This window comes from Plecotus auritus (assembly GCF_963455305.1).
Source record: "Plecotus auritus genome assembly, chromosome: 12".
NCBI classification, from domain to species: Eukaryota; Metazoa; Chordata; class Mammalia; order Chiroptera; family Vespertilionidae; genus Plecotus; species Plecotus auritus.
Window position 1 is genome coordinate 41,854,670 of NC_137778.1, and position 27,851 is coordinate 41,882,520.

At 49.6% G+C, this 27,851-nt stretch overlaps 1 protein-coding gene across 2 annotated transcripts in view; it reads left to right on the forward strand.

Annotated features, from left to right (window-relative positions):
• The window catches only part of COL11A1 (collagen type XI alpha 1 chain), a 299,743-nt gene that overhangs the window by 139,794 nt on the left and 132,098 nt on the right, over positions 1-27,851 (forward strand). The window contains exon 5 of one of the 2 annotated variants that reach the window (XM_080648023.1): positions 5,848-6,055. In XM_080648023.1, coding sequence (XP_080504149.1) covers positions 5,848-6,055 — 208 coding nt within the window. Of the gene's footprint in view, positions 1-5,505; positions 6,056-27,851 lie in introns of those variants that run through there. The other variant, XM_080648024.1, reaches the window with a different exon arrangement.

The following is a 27,851-nucleotide window of genomic DNA, read 5'->3' on the forward strand; positions in this document are numbered from 1 at the left end:
CATCAAGAGAATGTATAAGATTGCCATATAAAAATAACAGAAATATTGCCTATAATTCACAAATCTGTTTGGAGTGAGTCTTCCACTTTCTAAAGCACATGCATTTAGTTTCAGAATTAAATGAGTTGGTACAAATGGTGGAGGCACAAAACACATTACATATGGTTGAAAGGAACATTTTATTCTAAGTCAGTAACCCTGCAAGTGCCATTGGGGTGGATCCGTCTGTGAGAATGTGGTCGACGCAGACGAGGATTCTGCTTATTTTATAAAGTGAAGTGACAGATTTGGTCATCTGGTGGCCTTTTATCACTTACTTGATGAAAGGTGTCAAAAGAAAGCTATTTGTATATTCTTATTTCACTACCAAAATTAACTTTTAAAAAGTATTGGTCAAATTGTTATGAACAAATTCTTAAGAGTAAACAATCCCTTGAAAGTAGCTAGAATCCTTACCTTTAGCAACCCTTATTGTATCAGGAACAGCCCGGTGTGAATGAAGATACTTACTACTCAAATGCTAGCTGGAATGCCGTGCACAGAAAAGTACCATTGGGCTATATTGTTGTTGTGGCCCTTCCTTTGGCCGTGGCACCTGGCTCACTGGAGTGTTTAAAATTCCATCTTCTGCTTCCGCTGATGGAGACGTCGATGCTCTTCCGTACCACTTTGTAAAAAGGCTGGTTACATTTTTGCTGACACACACAGGAGCTTAGCAAATGCCAAAGCCACTCGGTTAAGGAGAAGACACGATACAGAGAGTAAAACTACCTTGACAAAGGGCCAAAAATATTTAAGTGTTTGACCCTGAGCCATTCTGTTCGCTGTTCCTCCCTTCCGCCTTGGGACAATTACAAACAAGGACTGTGATAGTTCCTGTAGGCACAGCTAACAACGGTAGTTTATTGTTATTTTGTTGTTGTTGTTAATCCTCACCGGGGGATATTTTTCCCATTGATTTTTAAAGAGAATGGAAGGGAGGGAGGGGGTGGGATAGGTGGGGGGGGGGGCGGAGAGAGAGAGAGAGAGACATCATGTGAGAGAGAGACATCAATTGGTTGCCTCCCATACCTGCCTGGACCAGGGCCAGGGATAGAATCTATAGCCCAGGTACCTACCCAGGACCAGGAATTGAACCTGTGACCCTTCTGTGTGTGGGCTGATGCTCTAACCACTGAGCGACACTGGCCAGGGCACAAAGGGTATTTTAAAGGGAGATGCACCCGAGTGTACAAGGGCCGTAATGGATTTTACTGTAGGTTCTTTTAAATAGGATGGGTCAGTTGACTCTTCCAAAGCTTCAACAGACCAAACCTTTCACCAAAAGTTTTGTTATCATGGAAATCAGGCTTAGTTGGTATCCGTCTACATTCTGTATGTTATTTCACAGTAAAGGTGCCGGAAAATACTTAATCAAAAATGCTTAATACTGTAGAGTAACTTGGGAGCTGGTCTAGACTCTGGAAATAAACTTCCCTGTCCCCTCCCCACCCCCACTTTCGACCATAAACAATGGTCCCTCTGTGAGGCCAGACTGCAGGGGTGGGCAAACTTTTTGACTCAAGGGCCACAATGGGTTCTTAAACTGGACCGGAGGGCCGGAACAAAAGCATGGATGGAGTGTTTGTGTGAACTAATATAAATTCAAAGTAAAGGAGCGGAGGGGAGAGCAAGAGAACCCTCTGCTCTTTCGGCTCTGCAGGCCGGATAGAACAGCTGAACAGGCCGGATCCGGCCCGCGGGCCGTAGTTTGCCCACGGCTGGGCCAGAGGGACTAGCTCCATTTGTTTCATCGGAGTTCTCTCCACCGCCACTGCTCCGTTCTCTCTGCATTAGGAGCAGCCACCCATGCGCAAGGTTTCTCCAGCCCCAGCTTGGTTGTTAGGTCTCCATGTCTACAACATTGGTTCTGCCTCCGAGTCCCCCGATGCCTAGAGATTGGTGAAGACTGGAGGGCAATCTGTTGGCTCTTCACCATGTTTAGTCAAACTCCACGAGCTCCGAAAATTGTCTAGAACAGTGGTCGGCAAACTCATTCGTCCACAGAGCCAAATACCAACAGGACAACGATTGAAATTTCTTTGGAGAGCCACATTTTTTAAACTTAAACTTCTTCTAACGCCACTTCTTCAAAATAGACTCGCCCAGGCCGTGGTATTTTGTGGAAGAGCCACACTCAAGGGGCCAAAGAGCCGCATGTGGCTCGCGAGCCGCGGTCTGCCGACCACGGGTCTAGAACCTTCACACTTCCCTAGACGGACCTCCCAATCAATCACCAACTTACTCTCGGCTCCCCCGACAAGCCAGTGTGGAGAAGCCAGCTGAGAACACTGCTCCCGAGGAAGCCACTGGTGTTTTAAAACTCTTTCCCCTTGTTTTCCGCACGGCTGGCAGCCAGACTGAATTCTACAAGGAAAGCCGCACGAGTCCTTCAAACACTGTTTCTAACGTGCCCAAGTAGGAAGTGTCATCGAGCTAATTGTGCTGCGGATGAAAGACTATGTCGGGAAGTCGTCACGTCCTATTACATTTGAGTCTAGGGATAAACAGTGAGCGAGGACGGGCTGGAAGGCGGCCTGGCGACTGCCCCTGGAGAGTAAGCCAGGCCAAGGTGAAGGCGGTGAGGTCTCTTCCGCTTCCCCGTCCTCCATTTCTATCTTTATTTTTTTTAATATATTTTATTGATTATTTACAGAGAGGAAAGGAGAGGGATAGAGAGCTAGAAACATCGATGAGAGAGAAACATCGATCAGCTGCCTCCTGCACACCTCCCACTGGGGATGTGCCCGCAACCAAGGTACATGCCCTTGACCGGAATCGAACCTGGGACTCTTCAGTCCGCAGGCTGACGCTCTATCCACTGAGCCAAACCAGTCAGGGCGTCCATTTCTCTCTTTAAAAAAAAAATAAAATATATATATATATATATATATATATATATATATATTTTATTGATTTCAGAGAGGAAGGGATAGAGAAACATCAGTGATGAGAGAGAGAGAATCATTGATCGGCTGCTCCTGCATGCCCCCCACTGGGGTTGGAGCCCGCAACCCGGAAATGTGCCCTGACTGGGAGTTGAACCGTGACCTCCTGGTTCATAGGTGGACGCTCAACCCCTGAGCCACAGCGGCCGGGCCCTGTCCTCCATCTCCTGTTTGCCAATAACCTTCCTCTCTCCGAGTTCATCTCCTGGAACCCATGGGCCGGGTCCTGGGCTCTAGATCTGGCTGCTAGCTACAGGCCAGCGGGACTGGGCACCACTAATGTTCCTTTCTGTGAATCTACTGTATTTCCTCCCAGAGGCGTCAATCCAGACCCGGGTTATGCCTCGCTGGGCTGGGGCCAGAGGAATTTGGACCACAGAGTACAGAGAGCAGAAGGTGGTAATGGCTCTATTCACCCAAGTCCCTTTGCCTGAAAGGACCCTTTCACGTGGTGAGAAGGCCTGAGATGTGACTGGAAGGCGGGGCTTGCTAGACTGACTGCCTCATTTCTCACCTTCTGTGACAGTGTCAGGCCACGAAATGCTCCATAAATCAGGACAGGGATGGAGAAACAATTCGAAACACCATTTTGACACGTTCCTACAAACCCTGTAACTCTCTCTAGCCATTGAGTTGGTTTCCCATTTTGGCAATCTCGCAGATACGTATATCTATCTAAACAGTGTATTAATTTCACCGGTTTCCATTTAAGGGATGACTTTTAGAGTAAGTTTAAAAACATACAAATAATTGGATAGGAAAATTAGGGTCTCAAAAAAGTGTGGACACGGCAAACACACACACATTTTTTTCATTTTGAAGAGATGAAGGATAATGACGATTGTTAACTGACCTAAGTTCCCACCATAGTCTTCATTTGTAACCGTACATTCCAATTGCAAACACACTGATTTTGAATCTCTTTATGAAATTAGCGACCTGAGGTCATCATCTAAGAAGCTCGTTGGTGATACTTCTCTGTAGCTGACCTAAGCATCCCACACGTGCTTCTGGCAGCATCCCTAATATAAAGTAAGAAGTCAGCTTCTCCATATGGGAATGGTTCTTTGCCACGGAGAGGGACGGCCACGTTGAAGGTATTTTTTAGTGGTTCTCCTCATTTTACATGGATGGCATCCTATGTATGTTGTGAGTTCCATCTGGGGCCTCCCTTGTCTGAGCACCTTCCAACCCTTAAACCACATAACTAGAGCATCTACTTCATCTGATGGGTCACGAGGTCTAGTTCCATAACTAATAGAAAGCTGGTTCCGAAAGATGAGTGGACATGTGAGCCTCCTAAACGTAGTTGGGAATTCTTACACAGGGAAGTATCTTCACCGCTCAGCATAGATCCTGGCCAAAGCCGCCAGCCTCTGCCCACAGGGACACGTCTTCATCCATCCAGCAGGCCTCTGCTGAGTGCCTAATGTATGCTGGCACCTTGCTGGGCCCTGGTCCAGAAAACTGTGGAGAGAGACACCTTAGGAAATAAGGAACAGGAGGAGCCATATTTTAGACTGGGGCGGGGGGCGGGGGAAGCCAGGGAATCTATCCCAGGTGTAAGCGGGTTCCACCGAGCAAGGGTGTAGAAGGACCTGAGACACCCTCCCCCTGCCCGGTCACCCTCCACCCTCCAGGGTTCACTGTGCGGGGACCATGGTTCCAGCCCCGGAGGCCTTTTGCTGGTTGAACTCCAGGTGTTTCCTCCTCCCATTCTACCCGCTCACGGGGATGGGGACGAGGACAGAGGCAGCTGGAACATTGCCCACGCGCTCGCTGTCAGCGCCCGTGCGTCTCCGGGCTCCTCTAGCCCTGCCTCCGATCAGAGTCCAGGAGCCTCTCAGTGGAGCTCGTGCAGAATTGAGGCAGCTCAGAGACAGAGAAACACCTGTCCATTTCAGGTCCCAAAGGAGAGCTCCCCTTGAAAACCATCGGGGTTGACCTGGTTGGGTGCCTCCATCTCACCTTGAGCCCCTTCTTCTAATTCTCGGTGTAAACGCAGCCAGACAGCACACGTTGGGGAGTGCGCGGAGCCCTGAGCCCGCCGGTCTCCCTCCGTCTGCTGGAGGCAGCCGCTGTGTGCCCGGGGATAAGGTTACCCGGCAGCCAGCCCGCACTCCGCCGGGGTGGGGATCCGACGCGGGCCCTCCCCTCCCCCGCCGCCGACCAGCGGCGAGCAGACGGCGCGGGGAGACAAGTAGCTGTTTTTCCTGAACACAGAAGCTCCTTGAAAGCTGCGAGCTCCGGCTCCCCTGCCATTCCTTTCATTCCCAGGGCGCAGGAGCCAAGCACGCGCCCCCCGCCACTCCCTCCCGCCGCTTCTCCGGGGTTCGGGGCGGAGAGAGGGGAGGCAGGAGGGGGGCGATGGGGGCTGGTAGGTGGGCTGGGCTTGCTCCCAGTCGCGGTCCCAGGGCCCGGCCCGGAGGGGGGCGGGCTCGGGCCGCGCGCGCGGCGTGTGATTGGGTCTGACCCGCGGCCGGCTTGTCAGTTTCGCGCGCGGGGCAGGGCAGGGGAGGGGGGCGCGCAGGGGAGTGGGCGGGGGAGGGGGCTGCCCCGAGCCTCTCGCCCGGCCCCCTGACGGCATGCAGCCTTTAGGGGCCCGCAGTCCTCTCCGGTTTTTGGAGGAAGCCCCTCACCCGCCTTCAGTCTGAAGGCAGGGCCCCGCGGAGGACGGATCGGAGGGTCCCGGCCGGCGGGGGCCGAGCGAGAGGGAGAAGAGGGGGGCCGAGGGACAGGAAGGAAGCAAAAACCATCCAATTTGAAAAGAAAAAGCCCTTTGATTTTTTTTTTTAATTTTAATTTTAATTTAATTTTTTTTTTTTTTTTGCTCCCTGCTCCCTCCCCAATGGCTGTGTAGCAAACAGCCCCGCGCTGCCTGGGAAGGGACGCGAAGTTGGTGCGTGGTCGCGACTTGGTGGGTGGTGGGGCGAGCTCCCGGCGGCGAGTGCGGGGCGCGGAGATGGAGCGGTGGCCCTCCCGCTGGAAGACGAGACGGTGGCCGTGGAAGCTGGCCGTCACCACCCTGGCGCTGACCTTCCTCGTCCAGCCCCGAGGGGTCAGAGGAGGTAAGACCGCGGGGACGGGGGGGAGGTGGGCGATCGCCGTCCGTCGGGCGATCTCATTCTGCGCCCCTCCCCCTCTTCGCCCCCCCCCCGCCCCCTGCCCAGGCGCTCCCCAGGCCCCCCAAGAAAATATTCTCCTAAATAAAATCCAGATTGCAGCTGCCACCAGGTGGGAAGCTCGGACTGGAGAGCGAGGTGGGTGTAGGCGGGACGGTCACGGGAGAAGAGGTGGCAGGGACGCGGATCTGTCAGGCGCGGAGCCTGCGAGGTGCCCTGGCCGCAGCGCACAGGCTTGGGGAACGAGGGACAACATTACCTGGACACAAGGGCGCTCGTACGAGCTTTTGTGTCCAGACCGGCCCCCGGCCCCCCTGGAACGCACATCTTCTGGTTCGGGTTCTAGTGAATGGAGAGATCTTTTTCAGGGCTGAACGGAGCGAAAATACAGAGAAAGGGCATAAGGGGAACCTGGTGAAGTTCTTTGTCTGGAATAAAGTGAGAAACGGGCTGTGTTCCTTTCAGGGATATGAGAAAGCAAGGCGGCGGGGGGGGGGGGTGCTGGTGAATCGACAAGACTGAGAACACGTGTGCGTGTTGGGGGGGGGCATTTTGGTGCGATTTTTAGTGGGAACGTGGCAGGTTCTTAGGGACGGGGTGGGAAATCGGGAGAAGGCTTTGCCCTGAGTTTCAGCCCCGGACTCTCCACCGTGACCCCCACCCCCCACTTCTTGCAGGTTGGACGTGCACTTCTCGTGGAGAATGATGAAACTGGCCAAGCGAATGGGCTGGGGGAGGAGGCATGGGGTTGGGAAGGGAGGGGCGGGGGGAGGGGGCGCGGGGGGGGGCGGGAGGAGAGAGGTAAGGAAAAGTTCCTACGTGGCACCGGCAACTGTTCAAGGAGCTGACCTGTCGGGAGGACCGCAGCCCTGTCAGTACCCAGGGAGGGAGAGCGACTTCCCTCCCGCCCCCGCCCCTGCCCCCGCCCCTTCCCCGCAGAGGAGTCCGCCCGAGCGCTCTGGTCCGTTAGGTGCTGCAGACGCGGCTGGCTGGCGGGAGGCCGCCGTGGAGGGCCGGGGCCCCAAGTGCTGCGAGTAGAAAAGCCCGCTTTGTTCCAAGCGCACGGGGCAGCGGGGGTGAGAAGGAGGGCGGCGAGGCTTGGCCGAGGGAGGAAGAAATGGTCAGCCCCAAATGCGCAAGCTTTAGCGGAAACCTGAGTCTGGCCCGTGGGTGCCAAGATCTGAGTTCTGCCCGGTGGGAGGTGGGGCTCCGGGGGCCGAAGTCCCGGAAACCAGGTCTGCGTTCCCTCCCCGCACGCTCTGGAGCAGGCCGCGTGGCGTGGTGCTTCCTGCACGCGCCTTGTCCCCGCGCAGACAGTCCGGTCTCGGAGGACCCTGGTTGCACCGTAAAGAAGTTAGGCCAATGAGGTCCATTCGTTCCGTTCTCCCTTCCCAAGGACACAGAGCAGAGTCTTTGAAAATGGAATCCATCCCAAGTTTGCATTCTACCTTGGGTACCTGGTCCCCCGCGGGACTGGCCATTCTGCCCGCCGCTCTGCCCTCTGCTGGTTTTGTTTATTATTTGGAATCCGAGCATCTACTTAGCAACTGAGGCTTCTGGAAGTCCTCACTGGGTTAAGGAGGGACGGAGATGCCGTGAGGAAAGTATTCTAGAGGCACCTATTCATTTAAAAAATAGAGACACTCAGACTTCCTTCAATGAAAGGTGAGATACAAACTCAGGGGTGCCATTGTAGGCATTCAGGGTCGGAGATGTGTGTTTCTTTTCCTCAAAGTCCGTAGGATATCAGAGAGACCGCATTGCTACCCTTGTAAAGTAGCTCCTTACCTGAAACACTTTAAACAGACGTCCAGGTACCACAGCGCATCATGCTGGAAAGAGCCTTCCCCGTTATTATAAAGCCAAGTAAGGCGAGAAGTAGCCAAGTGCCCAGATCCCGTGGTTTGTGTCTGTCCTCTCTGATGAACTGTCTTGAAAGTTCTGTGGTTGCTGAGATGGCCGTGTTGTAAAATGGGGTATTCGTTCAACCAAGCTGCTCGGAGCTTGCTGCTCAGTGGGAAGCTAGATGGTTACTTCAACCTACCGGTGGGCATTCTAGCCTCTTGATAAACTTCCGAAAGGACCTGGTGGTGTATGAATGCCCGAAAGGAAACACTGGCCTGGATCATCACCCAGGGGGACGTGAACCCAGGGTCCACTTCCCATACTAGTCTATGGGTGTGCAAGTGAATGAGCAACGAGTAAGATTTTGTTCCAGTTTCTAAGCAAAAGTGGCGTGTGCTAGAATTATACTAAGATGATGTATTGATTTCTCAGAGATGCAGCGGTGTGATTTGGTCGCTCGACCCAAAGATGACTTAAAACGGCCTATTTTCATCTAAAATTTGTATTCCTAGGATTAAAAATGTAAAGCCTCCAAGAGTGACGGGTTTATAATACATTGGACCGAGAAGGAAGCCTAGTTAGGACCCTGGAGCATCTAGCCTTACAGAGACAAGCTCTGGGATGAATGGATTCAAAGAAAATTTACGATCTCACACAGTCATCAATTTACTTTGCACATAGAAACCTTATCCCTTCCCTGGTAATCTTTAACATGCTCATTCTACATGTGCAGTATTGATTCTGATCTAGCACAAAAGAGTCTTATAATATATTCATTTACATTAGCTTCCATTTTTAGCCCGTGATTAACGTAAATGTTTCATCTCAGAAATATAAGGGGTTTCTCTGTCAATCAGCCCATTACGTTTTATAGACAGGACTTGAGGTTTCCTCGGACTCTGTGGTGACTACTCTGTGATGGTGCTAAGACAGGAGGTTTTAAGAGTTTTAAAAATGAGTTAAGGTACGATTAAGTACCAAGAAAAAGAGCATCTAATGGAATCACGTTTTGCTAATTAATATGGTATCCGATCTTTGGTGGTGAAGCCAAGACTGTTCTTTCAAGAAGTGGATTCATTTTATGAGAAACTCCCAGAGCTTCTCGCCGTGGGCAGTGCGCCCTGCAGCTGCGTGCTGTCTTGAGTGCCCGGGCTCAGCAGGTGAAATGGTGCTGGCTCCCGCGGCCGAGCTAATCCATCTTTGCAGAGATCCAGCTGGGCCTTGTGGTTACTTAATCAGAAACCAGCTCAGCGATCAGATATACTTCCGACAGTCAATGCAGTGTCCGCGAGGAGTACTAATAATGTCTCTTCGTTTGTTATTTTCTATCCAAAATGGACAAAGTCTGCAGTAGAGAAACAATAAGGAAAAGTAGGTATCTTCCAAGAAGCATCGGGACACGTTCACAAAACTGTCGACATGTCTTACATTGAGTGTATTGATATCTTAAACTGACTGCTTACCCCATAATCAATACTTGACAGAGTCGACTTTATCAAAATCACTCTCTGAGTATATTCTGATAATTGCAGACAAAATTTAAAAAGTTGTAAAATGAGAAATGTATATATTTAGATAGCATGATAGCTCACAGGTACTTATTATTTTTTTAGGTTCTGTATTTGTCTCTCTTTGTGACTAACTTAGAAGGAGCACATCATTCACGTTAAGTTGTTCCTAAAACATAGCAAGGCAACTATGAACCCCTTTTCAGACTTGTGGGTAGGCTTTCTATAAAAAAAAATCTAAGTACTTCCCCTGCCTTTTTTTTTTTTTTTTTCTAAAAAATTTGTTTCTATTCTGGGACAAATGATCTTCACTCTGGTTAATTTACTGAACTATCCTATTTAATAACAAATGGACTCAAATCAAGTTTGGCTGAGGGTGTCTGTAACAAAAAGAAAAAGGTGTCTAGATTTTTTAAGGGAATGCTAGACAGAAATTATTATAGAAATAATAATACCACCTTCTTATATACCACCTTCTTACTTTACTGTAAGGGAACTGAGGCACAGAAAAGTTGCTAGCTGAAAACTCTCATAAAAAAATCTTATACTAGCCATGGTTTTTCTAAAGGAGCAGGGGAAGATCTGCAACAGTGATGTAAATAACTAAAAGATAGTAGTCTGAGACTTTATGGAATGACTTAAATGTATGAGCTGGAGTGCTTAGTGCGAAGATGGGTTCAGTGAGAAGGACTGATTTAAAAGTGGAGAGGAAATAGTTATAGAATGAGGAAGGTGATGTTTGGTTAGCTGTATTGTTAATATGCCTAATTATCTGATTCTATAAGATTATCTGTATCAGAATAGAAAGCATAATAGTTTGTAAAATATTTTTTGTAAGTATTTGTGGCTGGATTAAGAATATAGTGTTGATCCTCTCTAGAGTTGTTACTGGAGAGGCAGGTACAACTTTGAATTTTTAAGAAGCTTAGAAAATTATATATATTTCACATAAGGCAAATCATGTCAGATTTCCATGCTTTTCATGTTGATTTTATATTGATTGGATGATATATCCTATATAATAAAAGCCTAGGTGGCGTCACGTGTGACATTATCACAAGATGGCCACCACAAGATGGCCGACAGGGGAAGGCAGTTGGGGGCAAACAGGCCAGCAGGGGAGGGCAGTTGGGGGTGAACAGGCCAGCAGGGGAGGGCAGTTGGGGGTGAACAGGCCAGCAGGGGAGGGCAGTTGTGGGTGATAAGGCTGGCAGGGGAGGGCAGTTGGGGGTGAACAGGCCAGCAGGGGAGGGCATATGGGGGCAACCAGGCCTGTAGGGGAGGGCAGTTGTGGGTGATCAGGTTGGCAGGGAGGACAGTTGGGGGTGAACAGGCCAGCAGGGGAGGGCAGTTGGGGGTGATTGGGCCAGCAAGGGAGGGCAGTTGGGTGCAACCAGTCCTGCATGGGAGGGCAGTTGGGGGTGACCAGGCCGGAAGGGGAGGGCATTTGGGGGCCATCAGGCCAGCAGGGGAGGGCAGTTGGGGGTAAGATCAGGCCGGCAGGGGAGGGCAGTTGGGTGTAACCAGGCCTGTAGGTTAGGGCAGTTAGGGGTGACTAGGCCTGCGGGGGAGGACAGTTGGGTGTGACCAGGCCTGAAGGGGAGGGCAGTTGGGGGCAATCAGGCCAGCAGGGGAGCAGATAGGCATCAATCAGGCCAGCAGGGGAGCGGTTAGGGGGCGATCAGGCTGGCAGGCAGAAACGGTTAGGGGCAATCAGGCAGGCAGGCAGGCGAGTGGTTAGGAGCCAGCAGTCCCATATTGTGAGAGGGATGTCCCAGATTGGAGAGGGTGTAGGCTGGGCTGAGGGACACCCCCCTCCCATGCATGAAGTTTATGCACCAGGCCTCTAGTATATTATATTAATTATATTATGTTATGTTATGTTATATTATATTATATTATATTATATTATATTATATTATATTATATTATATTATACTAGTGACCTGGTGCACAAAATTTGTGCACATTAAAAGTGGATTAGAGGAAATAATTTAATATTGCTATTTGCCCTTTCTCTATCATAGAGGTGTCAGAGATGAAAGAAAATTAGTAAAATGTATATGAAAACCTTCCTCCTGTCAGAGTCTGGGGCGCACCACAGGACCCAGAGTCAAGTCCCCGCCCACCCACATGCACCTCAAAATCACATGAGACCCAGACCCGGCCCCCCCCTCCCCCATTGGGCTAGATCCAGACCCGGCTAGGCCCACCCTTGTCAAGCCCCGCTGGGCAGGGGGCATAGCCTCAGGTCCCCTGGCCCGGCGCCAGGACGGGGGCATGGCCTGAGGTCCCCCAGCCTGATGCCAGGGCAGGGGGCATGGCCTGAGGTCCCCTGTCAAGCCCCATGGGGCGGGGGAGGGTGTAGCCTCAGGTCCCTGCTGATTGCTGGTTAAGGCTCCTTATGGGAACTTGGCCTTAGCTGTGGGTGCAGCCATCTTTGTGACAGAGTGATGGTCAATTAGCATATTCCTTCTTTATTAGATAGGATTATATTATATTCATATAAGTTATATGACTTTTATTAAGGCAGATAATGAATTGATTATTACTTGATATGGGTTGTATGTTTCATAGAAAATCTCTTTTTAAACAAGGGGTCAACCTTGGAAAAATAAGAAAGCACTTATTAGTGCTCATTCTAATTAAAGTTGTTCCTTTGGATTGTCTGTACATCTGAAACAACAGAAACACCTTCTACCTCAGGAATAGATACAGAGAGGGCTAGTTTGTAAGGAAGTACTCACTCGTTTTAAAAAATATATTTTTTTGTTTATTTTAGAGAAGAAGGGAGAGGGAGAGAGAGATAGAAGCATCAATGATGAAAGAGAATCATTGATCTGCTGCCTCCTGCACGCCCCCTCCTGGGGATGGAGTGTACAACCCAGAGATGTGCCCTGACCGGGAATGGAACCGTGACCTCCTGGTTCATAGGTTGACGCTCAAGCACGGAGCCACGCCCGCCGGGTGGAAGTACTCACTGTTAATGGGCAACCATAATATTTGTCGTGCTGGCAACACCATGGCAGAGTTCGTATTTCCACCACCGGAAGCCTTTTCCCGTATTTAGGGAAAAGCAGTACCTCTCCTTAGGCTCCTGGGAAGACGCCATGGAAGCCAATTATACTCCTAGTGTATCTAACAAGTCCTGCACACACAGGGTTTTGTAAGCGCCAAGCCTTCCCTGTCGTTTTGCATACCTGTTAATGATTATATCTAGGTCTGTAAAGGCCAGGATTCTCTTGTGCCCTAAGTGCACTTTTCCGTCCCCCTTCCTTGGAGAAATGGTTAGGGGTGGGTGGTGGGATCATTAGGAATTCAAGGCGCTGGGGAGTGGGGCCTGAGCCAGTCGTTTCGGCTTTTACTCCTTCACTTCCCTCCTTTAATTCTGGGGAAACGTGAGCTGAGCTGGGAGTGCTGAGAGGAAGCCGACCTTTTCTTTTCCTTGACCATTGAAGTTTTGTTCCTTAGCAAAGAAGAAAGAGAGGGACACACCGAGGCTATAAAATGTTGCCATGGTCCCTACATTCTCTCACCCAAGAGTCAACTTACAATGCAGTTTTCAGTGTAACTTTTAGTGTACTGTGATGCCTTCCTTCCTTTTCGACTTTTTTCTTTTAATCTCAAATTTAATTCAGCACCTGGGGGTTGTTTTTAGTTGTTTTCTTTTCAAACTGCCTCCTATATCATAATGCATCAAATACAGTTATTTTTTCAAAATCATAACATGGTTTAATTTTTATAGGCTCATGTGTTTGTTCATTTCTGCTCTCCGTTGTGTTGGATCTCACCCTGAATAATACCAGATGAAAGTCAATTTTAAAGTGATTTCGCCAGGACTGTCTATTTATCAGTTACAGTCCTGGGCCTGCCGCGGACTTGGCCAGTGGCTCCTTAGACATTGGCCGATCCCCAGGCCTACTGTTATCTGGTAAAACAAACTCTTTGCTTGCTGCGCATGGAATTAGAGACAGTGCTATTAATTTGGGAGAAAGAACCCAGAGAAAAGAAAGGTTATCATATTTCAGAGTAAGAGACCAGCTTAAATACGACTGGACAATTGAGACCTAAACCAAACCTGTGTCAAAGTGCTTTAGCACAATCAACTTTTGCAATCCCCTCAAACCTTCTTTTTTTTCCCTCCTCTTCTTAAAAAGCATGTCTTTCTTATTTTAACCAAATTTAATTGCTCCTGAATGGGCCCCGCACTGTACAGGCCCATGAAGGTCCCTATTCACAGGACCCAACGCGCATAGGGTGTCACCGGACGCTTCCTTCCTCTGTCTGACTGGGGCCTGACATCCGGGCTCGAAGGAGCGAACCTCAGACTGCAGGAGGCCCTTGGCTCTCCTTCCTCGCTCAGCTTTGCACCGTTTCCTGGAAGGGCGACTGTTGCAATTCCCCACGAAGCTGCTGCGAGGCTCCTGGGCGCGCGGGTGCCCTGTGGCTTGGACAGCGCTGCAGAGAGGAGCCGAGCATCAGGGTGTTCCCCGCCTTCTCTCTGGGGCGGGGCCCTGGCGGTGGAGCTCAGCCTGCTCCCTGCTGCCAGGCCTCTCTGCACGCTGACCAGCCTTCAACCTGTTTTCGCTGGTTCTGAGCATGACTGTGCGGTCCAGACAGCAGCAGCAGGAGTCAGTGTGCCCTTCAGAATGGCCCCTCCAAATGTCGGGGTTCATGACCATTTCCCACCTGCTGCAACCCCAGCCCCATCTACCCTGAGCATCAGCCATGGGTAACCACCCCAGTAGGGGGCGTGCAGGAGGCAGCCTATCCATGATTCTCTCTCATCACTGATGTTTCTCTTCCTCCCGCATCCTTCCTCTCTGAAATCAGTAACAATATATATTAAAATAATAATAATAATAATAATAATAATAAAAGGCTGAGCTGCAGCGTCCTATCCCGAGGCGGATAGACATAGCAGTAAGGGCCAACACTGGGTGCGCATGCTCACTGTGTAAGCGCTTCCCATAGGCACCCTCATTCATTGACAACTGCCCTGGAAGTACCCTAGGACTGAGATCTTCCTTTCACCCACGGGAAGTCAACAGAGCGGTTAGTTACTTGCCTGAGGTCACACAGCTACTCCGTGACAAACCCACACAACCTTGCTTTGGATCACTGCCGGGTGGACTTCATCGAGTGTCCAAGGCTTCTCCACAGCCTCCCTGACTTACCTTACGATGATGGCACCGCGGGGTCTCAGAGAACGCACGGAGCATGCAGCTGCACCCCAGTCCACAGGATGTCATTTGTGTGCAGAACTTCAGGGCCGCCGAGGAGAGTTCCTGGCAGAGGGGGTGTTATAATTCAGGTAGCTCCTCCGCCTGCACGGAGTTCGGTGGTGGAGGCCAGATCACTGCTATTAGTTATGGACCCACCTAAGCGCTGATGCTGGTGGAAAACACAAAGGGGGGTTGCTCGGAGCCAGCACCTGCTGCTTTGTCCTTTGATTACATAAAGGAGAAGCCGGCAGCTGTTAACCTGTTGGGGTTCCAGGGTTAGATCGGGGTTGGCTTGATTGCATGAAGTAACAGGGACTCTTGCAAATTGCTTCCCGTTCTAAACAGGACTCACTGCACGGAACACCGGGCTTATTCCACTTTGGGGGACTGATGTATAGGAGTATGTTTATTACCTTCAGTGTGAAGGTGTCAGATCGGATTCTCTAGAAGCTGTTTGGAATGTAACCTCCTGGGAGAATGAAACTGAAAGAGGCCTGCTGTTGTTTTTTTTTGGGGGGTGGGGTGGGGGGGACCACCACATTATCATTATTTTAAAAATCACTCATTCATATGTTACGCTTGCTTTAGGAGTTGCTGGGGATTAGTTAGTGAATGTGGTTTGGTTTTATTTCTGTCCCCCAGTGTCTACCAAGATGCCAGAATACACAGTATGTGACACAGCCACTATTTAGTTATTAATTATCTTCCCACTTTGCCCGCAGGCTGGAACAGGTGAGAACCTAGTTGTCTTGGAGTGGTGGGAGGGACTCCCCCCGTCCCGCTGTTAGCGGTAATCAGCCCGCACGCCCTTTCCCTTACTCACGCTCTAGAAATGAGTGCGTTAGAATTTCTCTCTAGCTTTCTGCATCTGGGAAACAGTTTTACGCTTTCTCTCCAAAGATGCCTCTGAATATTTAAAGCTACTGATGGACTGTCGTTTGCTTTAACATGGTAATCTGAGAGAGGGAGAGAAAAACCACATAGGGAGTGGTGTTTTTGCTTTGGCCCCAACATAAATCATCATTTCACTTCCCTACTGGTGAACAGGAACGTTTAATCCAAGAATGATAGCTGTAAAAGTAATAATGGGGAAAATTTATATCACATATTTTTGAGCTTTTTATCTGTTTTGTATGCTATTAGGGATTGTCTGATTTTGCTTAATAACTATTAGAAAGAGCAGCCCATCTGTATTTATTGCTTTATAATTATTGTAGTAAACATTCTTCATGTTAGAAAGTAATTTGCATATTACACATATAATTCTATTACCAAGTACCATCTTTAAGCAAGGAGTATATAGTTTCAAGTGCTGAATATGATTGACAGATAGTGGTTGTAGAATTGTTTTGGAAGAATGTATATATTTTTTATATTCTATTTCTATCCATTGCAATTTTACACTAACGTCACTAGCATAGGGCCTGGCCGGTGTTGCTCAGTGGTTGAGCATTGTCCCATGAACGAAGAGGTCACCAGCTTGATTCCTGGTCAGGGCCCCTGTCTGGGTTGTGGGCTCCATCCCCAGTCAGGGGAGTGCAGGAGGCAGCCCAGTGATGTTTCTCTCTCATTGATGTTTCTATCGCTCTACCCCCCTCTCCCTTCCTCTCTCTAAAATTCAATAAAAATGCATATTAAAAAATAAAACCACTAGCGTAGGTGTCTTTATCTGTTTTACTGAGGGTGTCGCAAGCACGTAGAACAGCTACTGTCACGTAGGAAGCATTTGGTAAGTCTTTGTTGAATGGAATGAAGGTGTTAGTGATAGCTCTAATGAATTGCTCTTCAATAACCTAATTGAAGACCTGAGTTGTGATATGAGATTATGTATATCAATCACTGCCAGTGTCTACAGAAGCGTATTAAACAGATTTTTGCTGATACTATGCTGATTTCCTGTAAACATCCATCTCTTTTTTGCCTCCAAGCCAGCTAGGGTCTGCCCCCTGAACACTCCCAACCTGCTCCCCATTGCTTTGGACTCGAGTAGCATTTAGGCAGAACCTCCCCGAGGAATACCTCCCCTCACCCAGGAAGCCTGCCCTGCAGCACATCCTACAGCACATCCCACAGCACATCCCACAGCACATCCCACAGCACATCCCACAGCACATCCCACAGCACATCCCACAGCACATCCCACAGCACATCCTACAGCACATCCCACAGCACATCCCACAGCACATCGTACAGCACACCCCACAGCACATCCCACAGCACATCCCGCAGCACATCCCACAGCACATCCCACAGCACATCCTACAGCACATCCCACAGCACATCCCACAGCACATCCCACAGCACATCCCACAGCACATCCCACAGCACATCCCACAGCACATCCCACAGCACATCGTACAGCACATCCCACAGCACACCCCACAGCACATCCCACAGCACATCCCACAGCACATCCCACAGCACATCCCACAGCACATCCCACAGCACATCCCACAGCACATCGTACAGCACATCGTACAGCACATCCCACAGCACATCCCACAGCACATCCCACAGCACATCCCACAGCACATCCCACAGCACATCCCACAGCACATCCCACAGCACATCGTACAGCACATCCCACAGCACATCCCACAGCACATCCCACAGCACATCCCACAGCACATCCCACAGCACATCCCACAGCACACCCCACAGCACACCCCACAGCACATCCCACAGCACATCCCACAGCACATCCCACAGCACATCGTACAGCACATCCCACAGCACATCCCACAGCACATCCCACAGCACATCCCACAGCACATCCCACAGCACACCCCACAGCACATCCCACAGCACATCCCACAGCACATCCCACAGCACACCCCACAGCACATCCCACAGCACATCCCACAGCACACCCCACAGCACATCCCACAGCACACCCCACAGCACACCCCACAGCACACCCCACAGCACATCCCACAGCACATCCCACAGCACATCCCACAGCACATCGTACAGCACATCCCACAGCACATCCCACAGCACATCCCACAGCACATCCCACAGCACATCCCACAGCACACCCCACAGCACATCCCACAGCACATCCCACAGCACATCCCGCAGCACATCCCACAGCACATCGTACAGCACATCCCACAGCACATCGTACAGCACATCCCACAGCACATCCCGCAGCACATCCCACAGCACATCGTACAGCACATCCCACAGCACATCCCACAGCACATCCCACAGCACATCCCACAGCACATCGTACAGCACATCCCACAGCGCATCCCACAGCACATCGTACAGCACATCCCACAGCACATCGTACAGCACATCCCACAGCACATCCCACAGCACATCGTACAGCACATCCCACAGCACATCCCACAGCACATCGTACAGCACATCCCACAGCACATCCCACAGCACATCCCACAGCACATCCCACAGCACATCCCACAGCACATCCCACAGCACATCCCACAGCACATCCCACAGCACATCCCACAGCACATCCCACAGCACATCCCACAGCACATCCCACAGCACATCCCACAGCACATCGTACAGCACATCCCACAGCGCATCCCACAGCACATCGTACAGCACATCCCACAGCACATCGTACAGCACATCCCACAGCACATCCCACAGCACATCCCACAGCACATCCCACAGCACATCCCACAGCACATCCCACAGCGCATCCCACAGCACATCGTACAGCACATCCCACAGCACATCCCACAGCACATCGTACAGCACATCCCACAGCACATCGTACAGCACATCCCACAGCACATCCCACAGCACATCCCACAGCACATCCCACAGCACATCGTACAGCACATCCCACAGCACATCCCACAGCGCATCCCACAGCACATCCCACAGCACATCCCACAGCACATCGTACAGCACATCCCACAACACATCCCACAGCACATCGTACAGCACATCCCACAGCACATCCCACAGCACATCCCACAGCACATCCCACAGCACATCCCACAGCACATCCCACAGCACATCGTACAGCACATCCCACAGCACATCCCACAGCACATCCCACAGCACATCGTACAGCACATCCCACAGCACATCGTACAGCACATCCCACAGCACATCGTACAGCGCGGTGGACTTCCTCCCAGCTGGCGCACCCATCACAGAGCATCGCTGGCGCTAAGATGCAGGCGTCTTTTCAGTCTGTGTAAGCGCTTCCGGCCTCGAGCCCCGTACCTGCAGCCCGGGAGCCGGGCAGTCCACCTTCGCTGACTGCGTTAATGCGCTCCCAGTGCAGGCCGCGCTGCTGAATCCGCAAGACCGGGGAAGCGGCCTGGCTGCATCTCACACTCATTCCCAGTCCATCCCCGTGGATCTCGATGGCGGTGATTTTGCACGGAATCCGAGCGGTGTTTTATGAGGCTCCACAGGTCATTTTGATACTTAGCCAGGGGATGACAAACCTTCTGTAACAGGAAAGGAACGGACGCGCAATGGGCATGTGCCTCGCTTCTGGACAGGGCCCCGGAGCCAGCGAAGGGTTATTTATCTGCAACGGGCAAATCACTCCACCAGTAAGTCTCCTGTTGTCTAACAAAAACAGACGTGAGGAGATCAACTATGGTCTAGATCAGTGGTCGGCAAACCGCGGCTCGCGAGCCACATGCCTCCATCAGATTGAGGACCTTTTTAGCAAAGGCCAGCTTAGGAGTACCCTAATTAAGTTAATAACCATGTACCTACCGATATAGTTTAAGTTTAAAAAATGTGGCTCTCAAAAGAAATTTCCATCGTTGTCCTGTTGATATTTGGCTCTGTTGTCTAATGCGTTTGCCGACCACTGGGCTAGATGGCGCTTTTCCAAAAGCCCCTCCTCTCCGGGCATGGAATACATGTCAATGCGAACCGCTCTTTCCAACCTTACCGTCACACGGTTGGGTTGGACGTACAACTGTGTTATAATAAATATTTTCCTAACGTTGGCCGCTTAGAAATCAGGAATGCCATTACTTTTCAAATACTGCGTTGTCAGAGTTGGAATACTATTTCTACTTTGAACTCACACTTCCTATAAGCGTTTGTGATAAGAGACAGATCAGGATGGAGGCTGCTCAATAACCATGAACGTCCAGGACGCTCGCTCTTCCGTGGGCTGCGTTGGGCGCTGTGACCGCGTAGAAGGCAGGAGGCCAGTCCACCCTCCGGGAGGATGTCTGCTCCTAGGAGGGGGCTGAGGCTGGCGGAGCGGGCAGGGGCCATATGACACAGACCATGTGGACAGACCTTTTTGGAATCATGTGACTAATTAACAACCACAGGGGGTGTCGCTAAGCTGGCAGGGTGGGTGCCATAACAGGTGGTTCAGGTTGATTGGGCCCGTGTAGCCTCTACCAGGGGTCCTCAAACTTTTTAAACAGGGGGCCAGGTCACTGTCCCTCAGACCGTTGGAGGGCCGGACTATAGTTTAAAAAAAAAACTATGAACAAATTCCTATGCGCACTGCGGGCCCGGGACGCGTCGGCTGCTAAGCAGGAAAGGCAGCGGCACCCGGCGGGCCGGATACATGTCCTCGGTGGGCCGCATGTGGCCCGCGGGCCACAGTTTGAGGACCCCTGCATAAGCCGGACTGGGGCCAGGCTGCTTTTTCTGGGTTAACCAACCCTCGGTAAAGCCAACCCTCTGACAGTTAGCATGTGTAAGTCACACTCGATGGCCATCAGAGACTTCAAAAAAATACGAATGAATAATCTGCCTATTTTGTGGGGGACCATGTCCCCCGAACGTGTGGACGCATTGGTAAAATCTGTGAAAAGCGAAGAGATAGCCCAGCATTGTTAAACCTTGTTCTTGGTATAACCCAAATGACAGCATGCTTTAGATCAGCAATTGTGAACAGTCCTTCCTGTCTCTGAGGATTAATATAGTGAACCACGATCTCTACGTTGGTTATTTGAGAGAACAAAAGGTATTTATTACACAGAGTTTTAAGCCATAATGATTTCTTTCAGGGAAAGAATCAAGTTTTAAAATAACCATGTCATTAAGCTAATTATAGCTTTCAATAACATTGACAGACTGTCCACGCCCTTCGTTTTATTTCGACCCCAGATCTTTCCGTGAACCTCAGACTCATATACTCACGCCCCTGCCTATCCAGCCATTTCCAAAGGCATTTAGGAAGGCGTCTCAAAATTAGTCTGCCGGAAACCGAACTGCAGAACTACCCCCTGAAACCTGCTCCTCTCGCCACCTTCCCCTTCTCAGCTGATGGCAATGAACTCAGCTGTGATGTCTGACCCAAAACAGGCTCCTTTTCTCTCCACCTCCACACCCGGCCTGTCGGCAACTCCTGGTCGCTCCATGTTCAGAACACCCACATCCTCACCCAGCACTTGATCTCTCCGTCCAAGATAACCCCGTTGGACACATAGAAGATTGCAATGGCTTCCCGTCTGCTCTCTGATTCCACTTTGGCGCTCCCACAGTCCATTCTCAACACAGAGCCATAGTGGGGTCTAGAAAATCAGTTGGTTCATGTTACCCCATCTCCTCAACTCCCAGGGGTCTTCCGTCTCAGCTGGAAGAAAATCCCAACATCTTGCCAAAACCGGTTTGGCTCAGTGGATGGGGGGTCCTGGGTTCGATTCCGGTCAGGGTCATGTACCTTGGTTGCGGGCACGTCCCCAGTGGGGGGTGTGCAGGAGGCAGCTGATCGATGTTTCTCTCCCATCGATGTTTCTAACTCTCTATCCCTCTCCCTTCCTCTCTGTAAAAAATCAATAAAATATATTTTAAAAAAAAAAGATAGAAAGAAAATCCCAACACCGTGATCCCACGGGATCTATCCACTGGGCCTTCAACATGCTCTCGCCTTGTTTCTCTGACCTCATCCCTGATACTTCTTTTGTGCCCTTTGCTGGAGACATATTTGTCTCCTTGCATTTCCTCCAACATCTGGGCCCACGCCTGTCTCAGATTCCTTTTGCTTAGAACGCCTTTCAGTGAAACAGCAGGGTCGCCCAGCCAGTGTGCCACATTGGTTGAGCCGTCCGTCCATGAACCAGGAGGTCACGGCTCTCTTCTGGATCAGGGCACAGGCCCGGGTTTCAGGCTCGATCCCCAGTAGGGGGCGCACAGAAGGCAGCAAATCAATGATTCCCTTTAATCATTGATGTTTCTCTCTCTCTCTCCTTCTTCCTCTCTCTGAAATCAGTAAAAGCTTATCTAAAAACAAAACAAAAAACCAACAACAGCAGGCACCTCTGAGGCCTTCCTAGACTGTGCTCAAACATCCTCTTCCTATTGGAGCTTTAATTATCTTTTTTTTTTTTAAATATATTTTATTGATTTTTTACAGAGAGGAAGGAAGAAGGATAGATAGTCAGAAACATCGATGAGAGAGAAACATCGATCAGCTGCCTCTTGCACACCTCCTACTGGGGATGTGCCCGCAACCAAGTTACATGCCCTTGACCGGAATCAAACCCGGGACCTTTCAGTCCGCAGGCTGACGCTCTATCCACTGAGCCAAACCGGTTTTGGCGAGCTTTAATTATCTTGCTTATTTGATATCCATTCCTCTGCAACCCTTCCTATACTCATTCACTGATTTATTTTTCTCCTTTGTGCTATTCAAATATTTGTCATCTAGAAAAAGTAATGTCCTATTTAAATTTATATAAAATGTGGAATGAGATCATTTTGGAGTACAAACATTGCCTTACATCATTTGGGCAGCTTGTAGGCCATATTTATTGTCCAAACGACTCCCACAGCTTTTCATTTCATTTTACATATTTAGTCATAGTCAGCATGGCCGCCTAGTTCCACGTGATACATAAACCACTTTGTTTATTTGATGGGCGCCACGCACACAGGTTCAGTTTTGCGGTTCTAGTCGCGTCGATGTGGACCTGGAGTTGGTACTCGGTCTCCTGGTTTAGCAGAGCGGTGATGGGTGTTACCTAGGAACAGGTGGGAGATACGCCGAGCCGGAGGCGGAGAAAGCAATGACAGGTGAGATGCTGTCAGGGAAGTGAACACGCTGATAAAGCACATCCATGTGTTGTTCCGGTCAGTGCTGAATCTCAGGCCCAGGGTTTTGTGGTTTTCTCCCAACCTCTGGCTATCTCCGGGTTAGAAAAAATTCTCAACAAAATGGGCTGTGACTGCAGTTGGTGTTGATGGGATTCACACTCCATTAATTCCGTTCAGAACACAGGCTGGGCCCTGGCTGGTTTGGCTCAGTGGATAGAGCGTCGGCCTGCAGACTGAGGGGTCCCAGGTTCGATTCCGGTCAAGGGCATGTGCCTTGGTTGCGGGCACATCCCCAGTGGGGGGTGTGCGGGAGGCAGCTGATCGATGTTTCTCTTTCATCGATGTTTCTAAAACTCTCTATCCCTCTCCTTTCCTCTCTGTAAAAAATCAATAAAATATATTAAAAAAAAAAAACATAGGCTGGGGCGAGAGTGGGTTTACAGCCTGGCTGGTGTGACACAGGGAGTTGGGCATTGTCCTACGCACCAAAGGTCCCGGGTTTGATTCCCAGTCAGGGCACATGCCAGGGTTTCAGGCTCAACTCCCAGCAGGGGGCGTGTAGGAGGCAGCCTATTGATGATGTTCCTCTTTCTCCCTCTCCCTCCCTCTCTCTAAAATCAATAAAAACATGTATCTTTTTTAAAAGTAGGTTTACATGTGTATGTGAGACACAGTTTATTCTTGTATTGTTATGGATTAATTAACATATTTTCCATATGAACAACTGTAAACCTACTTTTGCCACACCCTGTATTTCTCTATGGATTTTTCCCCATGACCTTTCCAGTTTTGAATTTCACTATGTAACTGCTTTTTTTTTAAATGGCATTTTCACAGAGCTGTACATTTACATTTAACCCTTTTCTGAAATGCTAGTCCCAGTAGGCTTGTTGGCGCTTGGTTTGATTAAATTAACCATAAAATGGCTAAAACTCCAGGATTCTGTTTCATATTGTCTTTGTCCAAGTCATTCTCAATTTGATGCTATTCTTTTTTGGAATTTCAAAAACTCATTGTTTTTTCAGGATACCCATTAAAAGCTTGGGCCTTGGGATGCTTATATTTATTATATTCATATTGTTTTCTGTAGGAAATATATTCTCTACACACAGGCTTAAAATGGAAAAAGCATTTAAATTTGTTACAGAACCCCTTTGGGGAAAATAAACTCTAAACACAGGCCACTAATGTAAACTGTACAGCTCTACTCTTATATGCTCACAGTTTGCTAATGTTTCCCAGCAGTTTATTTCTCTCATTTTGCACTTTTTATTTTATTTTTTTTTTTACTACAAGATTAGATTACAGAAGACACACAAAAAGTCTGGTAAATTTTTTTTTCCTGCTAAAAAAATTGCGTTGGGACATAGGAAATGTACATGATTTCCATGGATATTATTTGTGCCACATAGTCATTGAAAGATGAACTTCCATACATTCTAAATAAGAATTCAGGTCAATGTGTTTTATCTCTTAATACTCCATGGAGGTTGATAACACCAGGCTGGTATGCAGCATGAATGTGTTTGAAATAAATGAAGGAATAGTACCCAAGGAAAGACACCAAGATATTGGTTTTTTAAAACTTTTTAATACATAGCTCATATCAGGGTTACTGTGTTAAGGCTACAGTTATATTAATGTCTATGCAATGCCAAGAAAAGTTATATAAAAGGGGAAATGCTAAGGATGTCAGCATATTAATGTCAAGGGCGGTATTGGAGAGTGAGCATGAAAACAGGGATTTGAGACTCTCTGGGTTGTTTAAGCTGTTACGGTTCCAGGAGGCCTCCTGGGCTTGTACGTGCCTAGGGTGACATAGGAACACGCTGGGAGCCCTGGCGGCTGTGGCTCAGTTGGGTGGGCGTCGTCCATGCACCAAATGGTTGCTGGTTCGATTCCCTTAGGCACATGCCTGGTTTCGGGCTCAATCCCCAGTAGGGGTCACACGGATCGATGTTACACTCGCTCATTGATGTTTCTCTCTTTCTCTCTCCCTCTCCCTTCCTCTCTCTAAAAATCAATTAAAAAAACAAAAAGCCCTAACCGGTTTGGCTCAGTGGATAGAGCGTCGGCCTGGGGACTGAAGGATCCCAGGTTTGATTCCGGTCAGGGGCATGTACCTTGGTTGCGGGCACATCCCCAGTAGGAGGTGTGCAGGAGGCAGCTGATCGACGTTTCTCTCTCATCGATGTTTCTGACTCTCTATCCCTCTCCCTTCCTCTCTGTAAAAAATCAATAACATATATAATTTTAAAAAAAGAGCATGCTGGGAGGTTTCTCAGCGTCACAGTTTTCATGGGTGACATGCAATGGACATTCCCAGGAGAGAAGACGGTCCCGTCCTCTCCTCCATGGCGAAGAGGGTCCCAGGGCCTGCGGAGGGAGGAAGAACAGGACGGAGGGAACAGTACCTCTGGGTGGCGCTCGCTGGGACTGGCGGAGATGTTCCAAAGGGTGACATTTTGAAGAGACAGTGCCTTTAGATGTTACTTTATTGCATGCTCACTAGGTGTCAAAGGTTAAAGTGCCTTATGTTATTTAATTCTCCAGATGAGGTTAAGTTGAAGAAACCAAGTCTTAGCGGGGGAAGTGTCTCACCCACTGTCATGCTGACAATAGATGCCGGGCTTGCACTGGACGCCGGAAGTTCCGGCCACAGACACTGAGCTCTTAATTGTTGTCTGGTCACTTGCTTTGGGGAATCCTGTGTTTTCCCCTTTATTAAGGGCCGTTGTGATTTTGAAATATAGAGGGTGTTGGTGGCAGTTAAACTAGAGTAACTATTCTCTTCTCCCTCATGTTTGATCAGCCCTGCACCTACTACCACACTAACAAAGGGGCGCTCCTGGCTTGGCCACACTTCGGGGAGCAAAGCACTTCAGGCCTGTGTGTGTGTGTGTGTGTGTGTGTGTGTGTGTGTAATTCTCTCTGTGTTTCATCTTATTTTTATTTCTCTCCATGAAGCACTTCCTATGTGGCCTGTGGTGTGAGGTGCAAGGTGCGGGCAGGTGACTCCCTGGAAAGCACGTATGTTAGAAGGGCCTCTTTGGACCTGTATTCTTGCCACCCCTGAATCAAACGGGAGCAGCTAGACTTGGCAAGCTCGTCAAGGTGCTGTTTGTGACAGTCACTTCCAGGCCTTCCTCCTCAGCCTGGTGGGAAGGAAGCTTCAGGTCTGAGGCAGGAAGTAGCTGCTGGTTTGCTCATTCATTCATTCATTCATTCATCCATTCATTCACATATCACTATTGATTATTTACTATGTGTCAGTTGCTATGTTGGTTATGAATACTATAGTGAATGTCAATAGTGCAGAGATTTGCTGTCAGAGGATTACAATCATTGAGGGAGACAAACATTAAATTATGAAGTACAAGTTCGGAAGCTTAGGGATTGAGAGAGACAGAGAGGGAGAGAGAGAGAGAGAGAGAGAGAGAGAGAGAGAGAGAGAGAGAGAGTGGGAGATAGAGGAAATTTTAGGTGGTATAAGTATGAAACAGGGCCACATGACCATAACTTAGACATGCACTGCGCCTGAGAACATACAGCCTAGAGTGAAAATGAGATAATTAAACAAGCCAACCAAGGAGAGTGTGGAGTTACCCAAGGGGAATATAGGTCCTTGGGGTCATTTGAGACGGTCCCATAACCCAGCCTGGGAGGGAGAAGTAATGATTTCCTGAAGGGAGTCAGACTTGGGTTGAGATCAGAAGGTTGGTCAAGTCTGAATGCACCAGCTTTCACCCCTGGCTACCCACTCGACTTGTCTGGGAAACTTGAAAAACATACAAAAACATACGCATGAATGTGTGGTCCCCGCCCGAGTCAGTGTAGTCATCAGTTTGGATGTAGCACCCAGGCACCCGCAACTTCAGAGCTCTCCAGGGGATTCGGGTGGCAGTTAGGGCTGAAAAAGCAGCCAGCTCTCCTTAGCCAATGGAGGGAGGATTGAAAAATATCCCCAGTAAGGGAATAATAAGACTATTAGAAGCTGGAAGATGGTTATTATGGCAGGAGCATAATATTTGGGGTCGGGGAAATGAGCAGGAGTCAGGGTAGACATCTCAGTGGAGTGTGTGGCTGAGAATACTCGTGGAAGAGATGGCAGTTTCCTCAAGAGCAGCCACGGGGCCCCCGGGGAGAATTTGGGCTCCTGAGGATATGGAGTGTTGATGTCACATCCGGCAGCCATGACCACTTCCATGTCCTTGAACTCCGTGCTGCCATTTTCTGACAGTTCTGTTGCCCTCCTCTCCATTGATGAACTTCTACTCGTCCTTCAGGACTCAGCTCCCAAGGGCCAGCTGGTAGATAGTTTAACTTCCGCGGGCCACCCGGCCTCTGTCACAGCCACACAGCTCTGTCCTCGTTGGAAGGCAGCTATGGACAGCCCAGGAATAAACGGCTGTGGCTTTCTACACTAAAGACCTTTATTTGTGGATGCTGACATCTAAACCTCATACAGTTTGCATGTGTCGCAAAATACTATGCTTCTTTGAATTGTCTTCAACCATATAAAAATGGAAAGCCACTCCTATCTCGTGTACCAGACGGCAGGGCGGTCTTCGCCCACAGGAGTCCTCCCAGCCGCCGTTCTGAGGCATCATTACAAATACCAACTCACAACCATTCTTTACCAGGGGTCCTCAAACTACGGCCCGCGGGCCACATGCGGCCCGCCGAGGACATTGATCCGGCCCGCCGGGTGCCGCTGCCTGTCTGCTTAGCAGCCGACGCGTCCCGGGCCCGCAGTGCGCATAGGAATTTGTTCCTAGTTTTTTATTTAAACTATAGTCCGGCCCTCCAACGGTCTGAGGGACAGTGAACTGGTCCCCTGTTTAAAAAGTGTGAGGACCCCTGCTTAAGCTAAATACTCCTATTGTTCTTTTACAGATGTGCAAGCTGAGGCACACGGCCCTTCAGTAACGTGTCCACGTGGCACAGATGCTCAATGCCAGATTGCATATGCAAGGCACACGCATACACCTGCCAGTCAGCGGGCTGCTTTGAAGGGATTCACGCAGCAGGCTGACACGCAGCACGGTTTTGCCAGCTCACTCCGGCTGTGGTATGCAGACTAATAAGAAAACCCAGGGAGCCCTAGCCGGTGTGGCTCCGTGGATAGAGCGTCGGCCTGTGGACCAAAGGGTC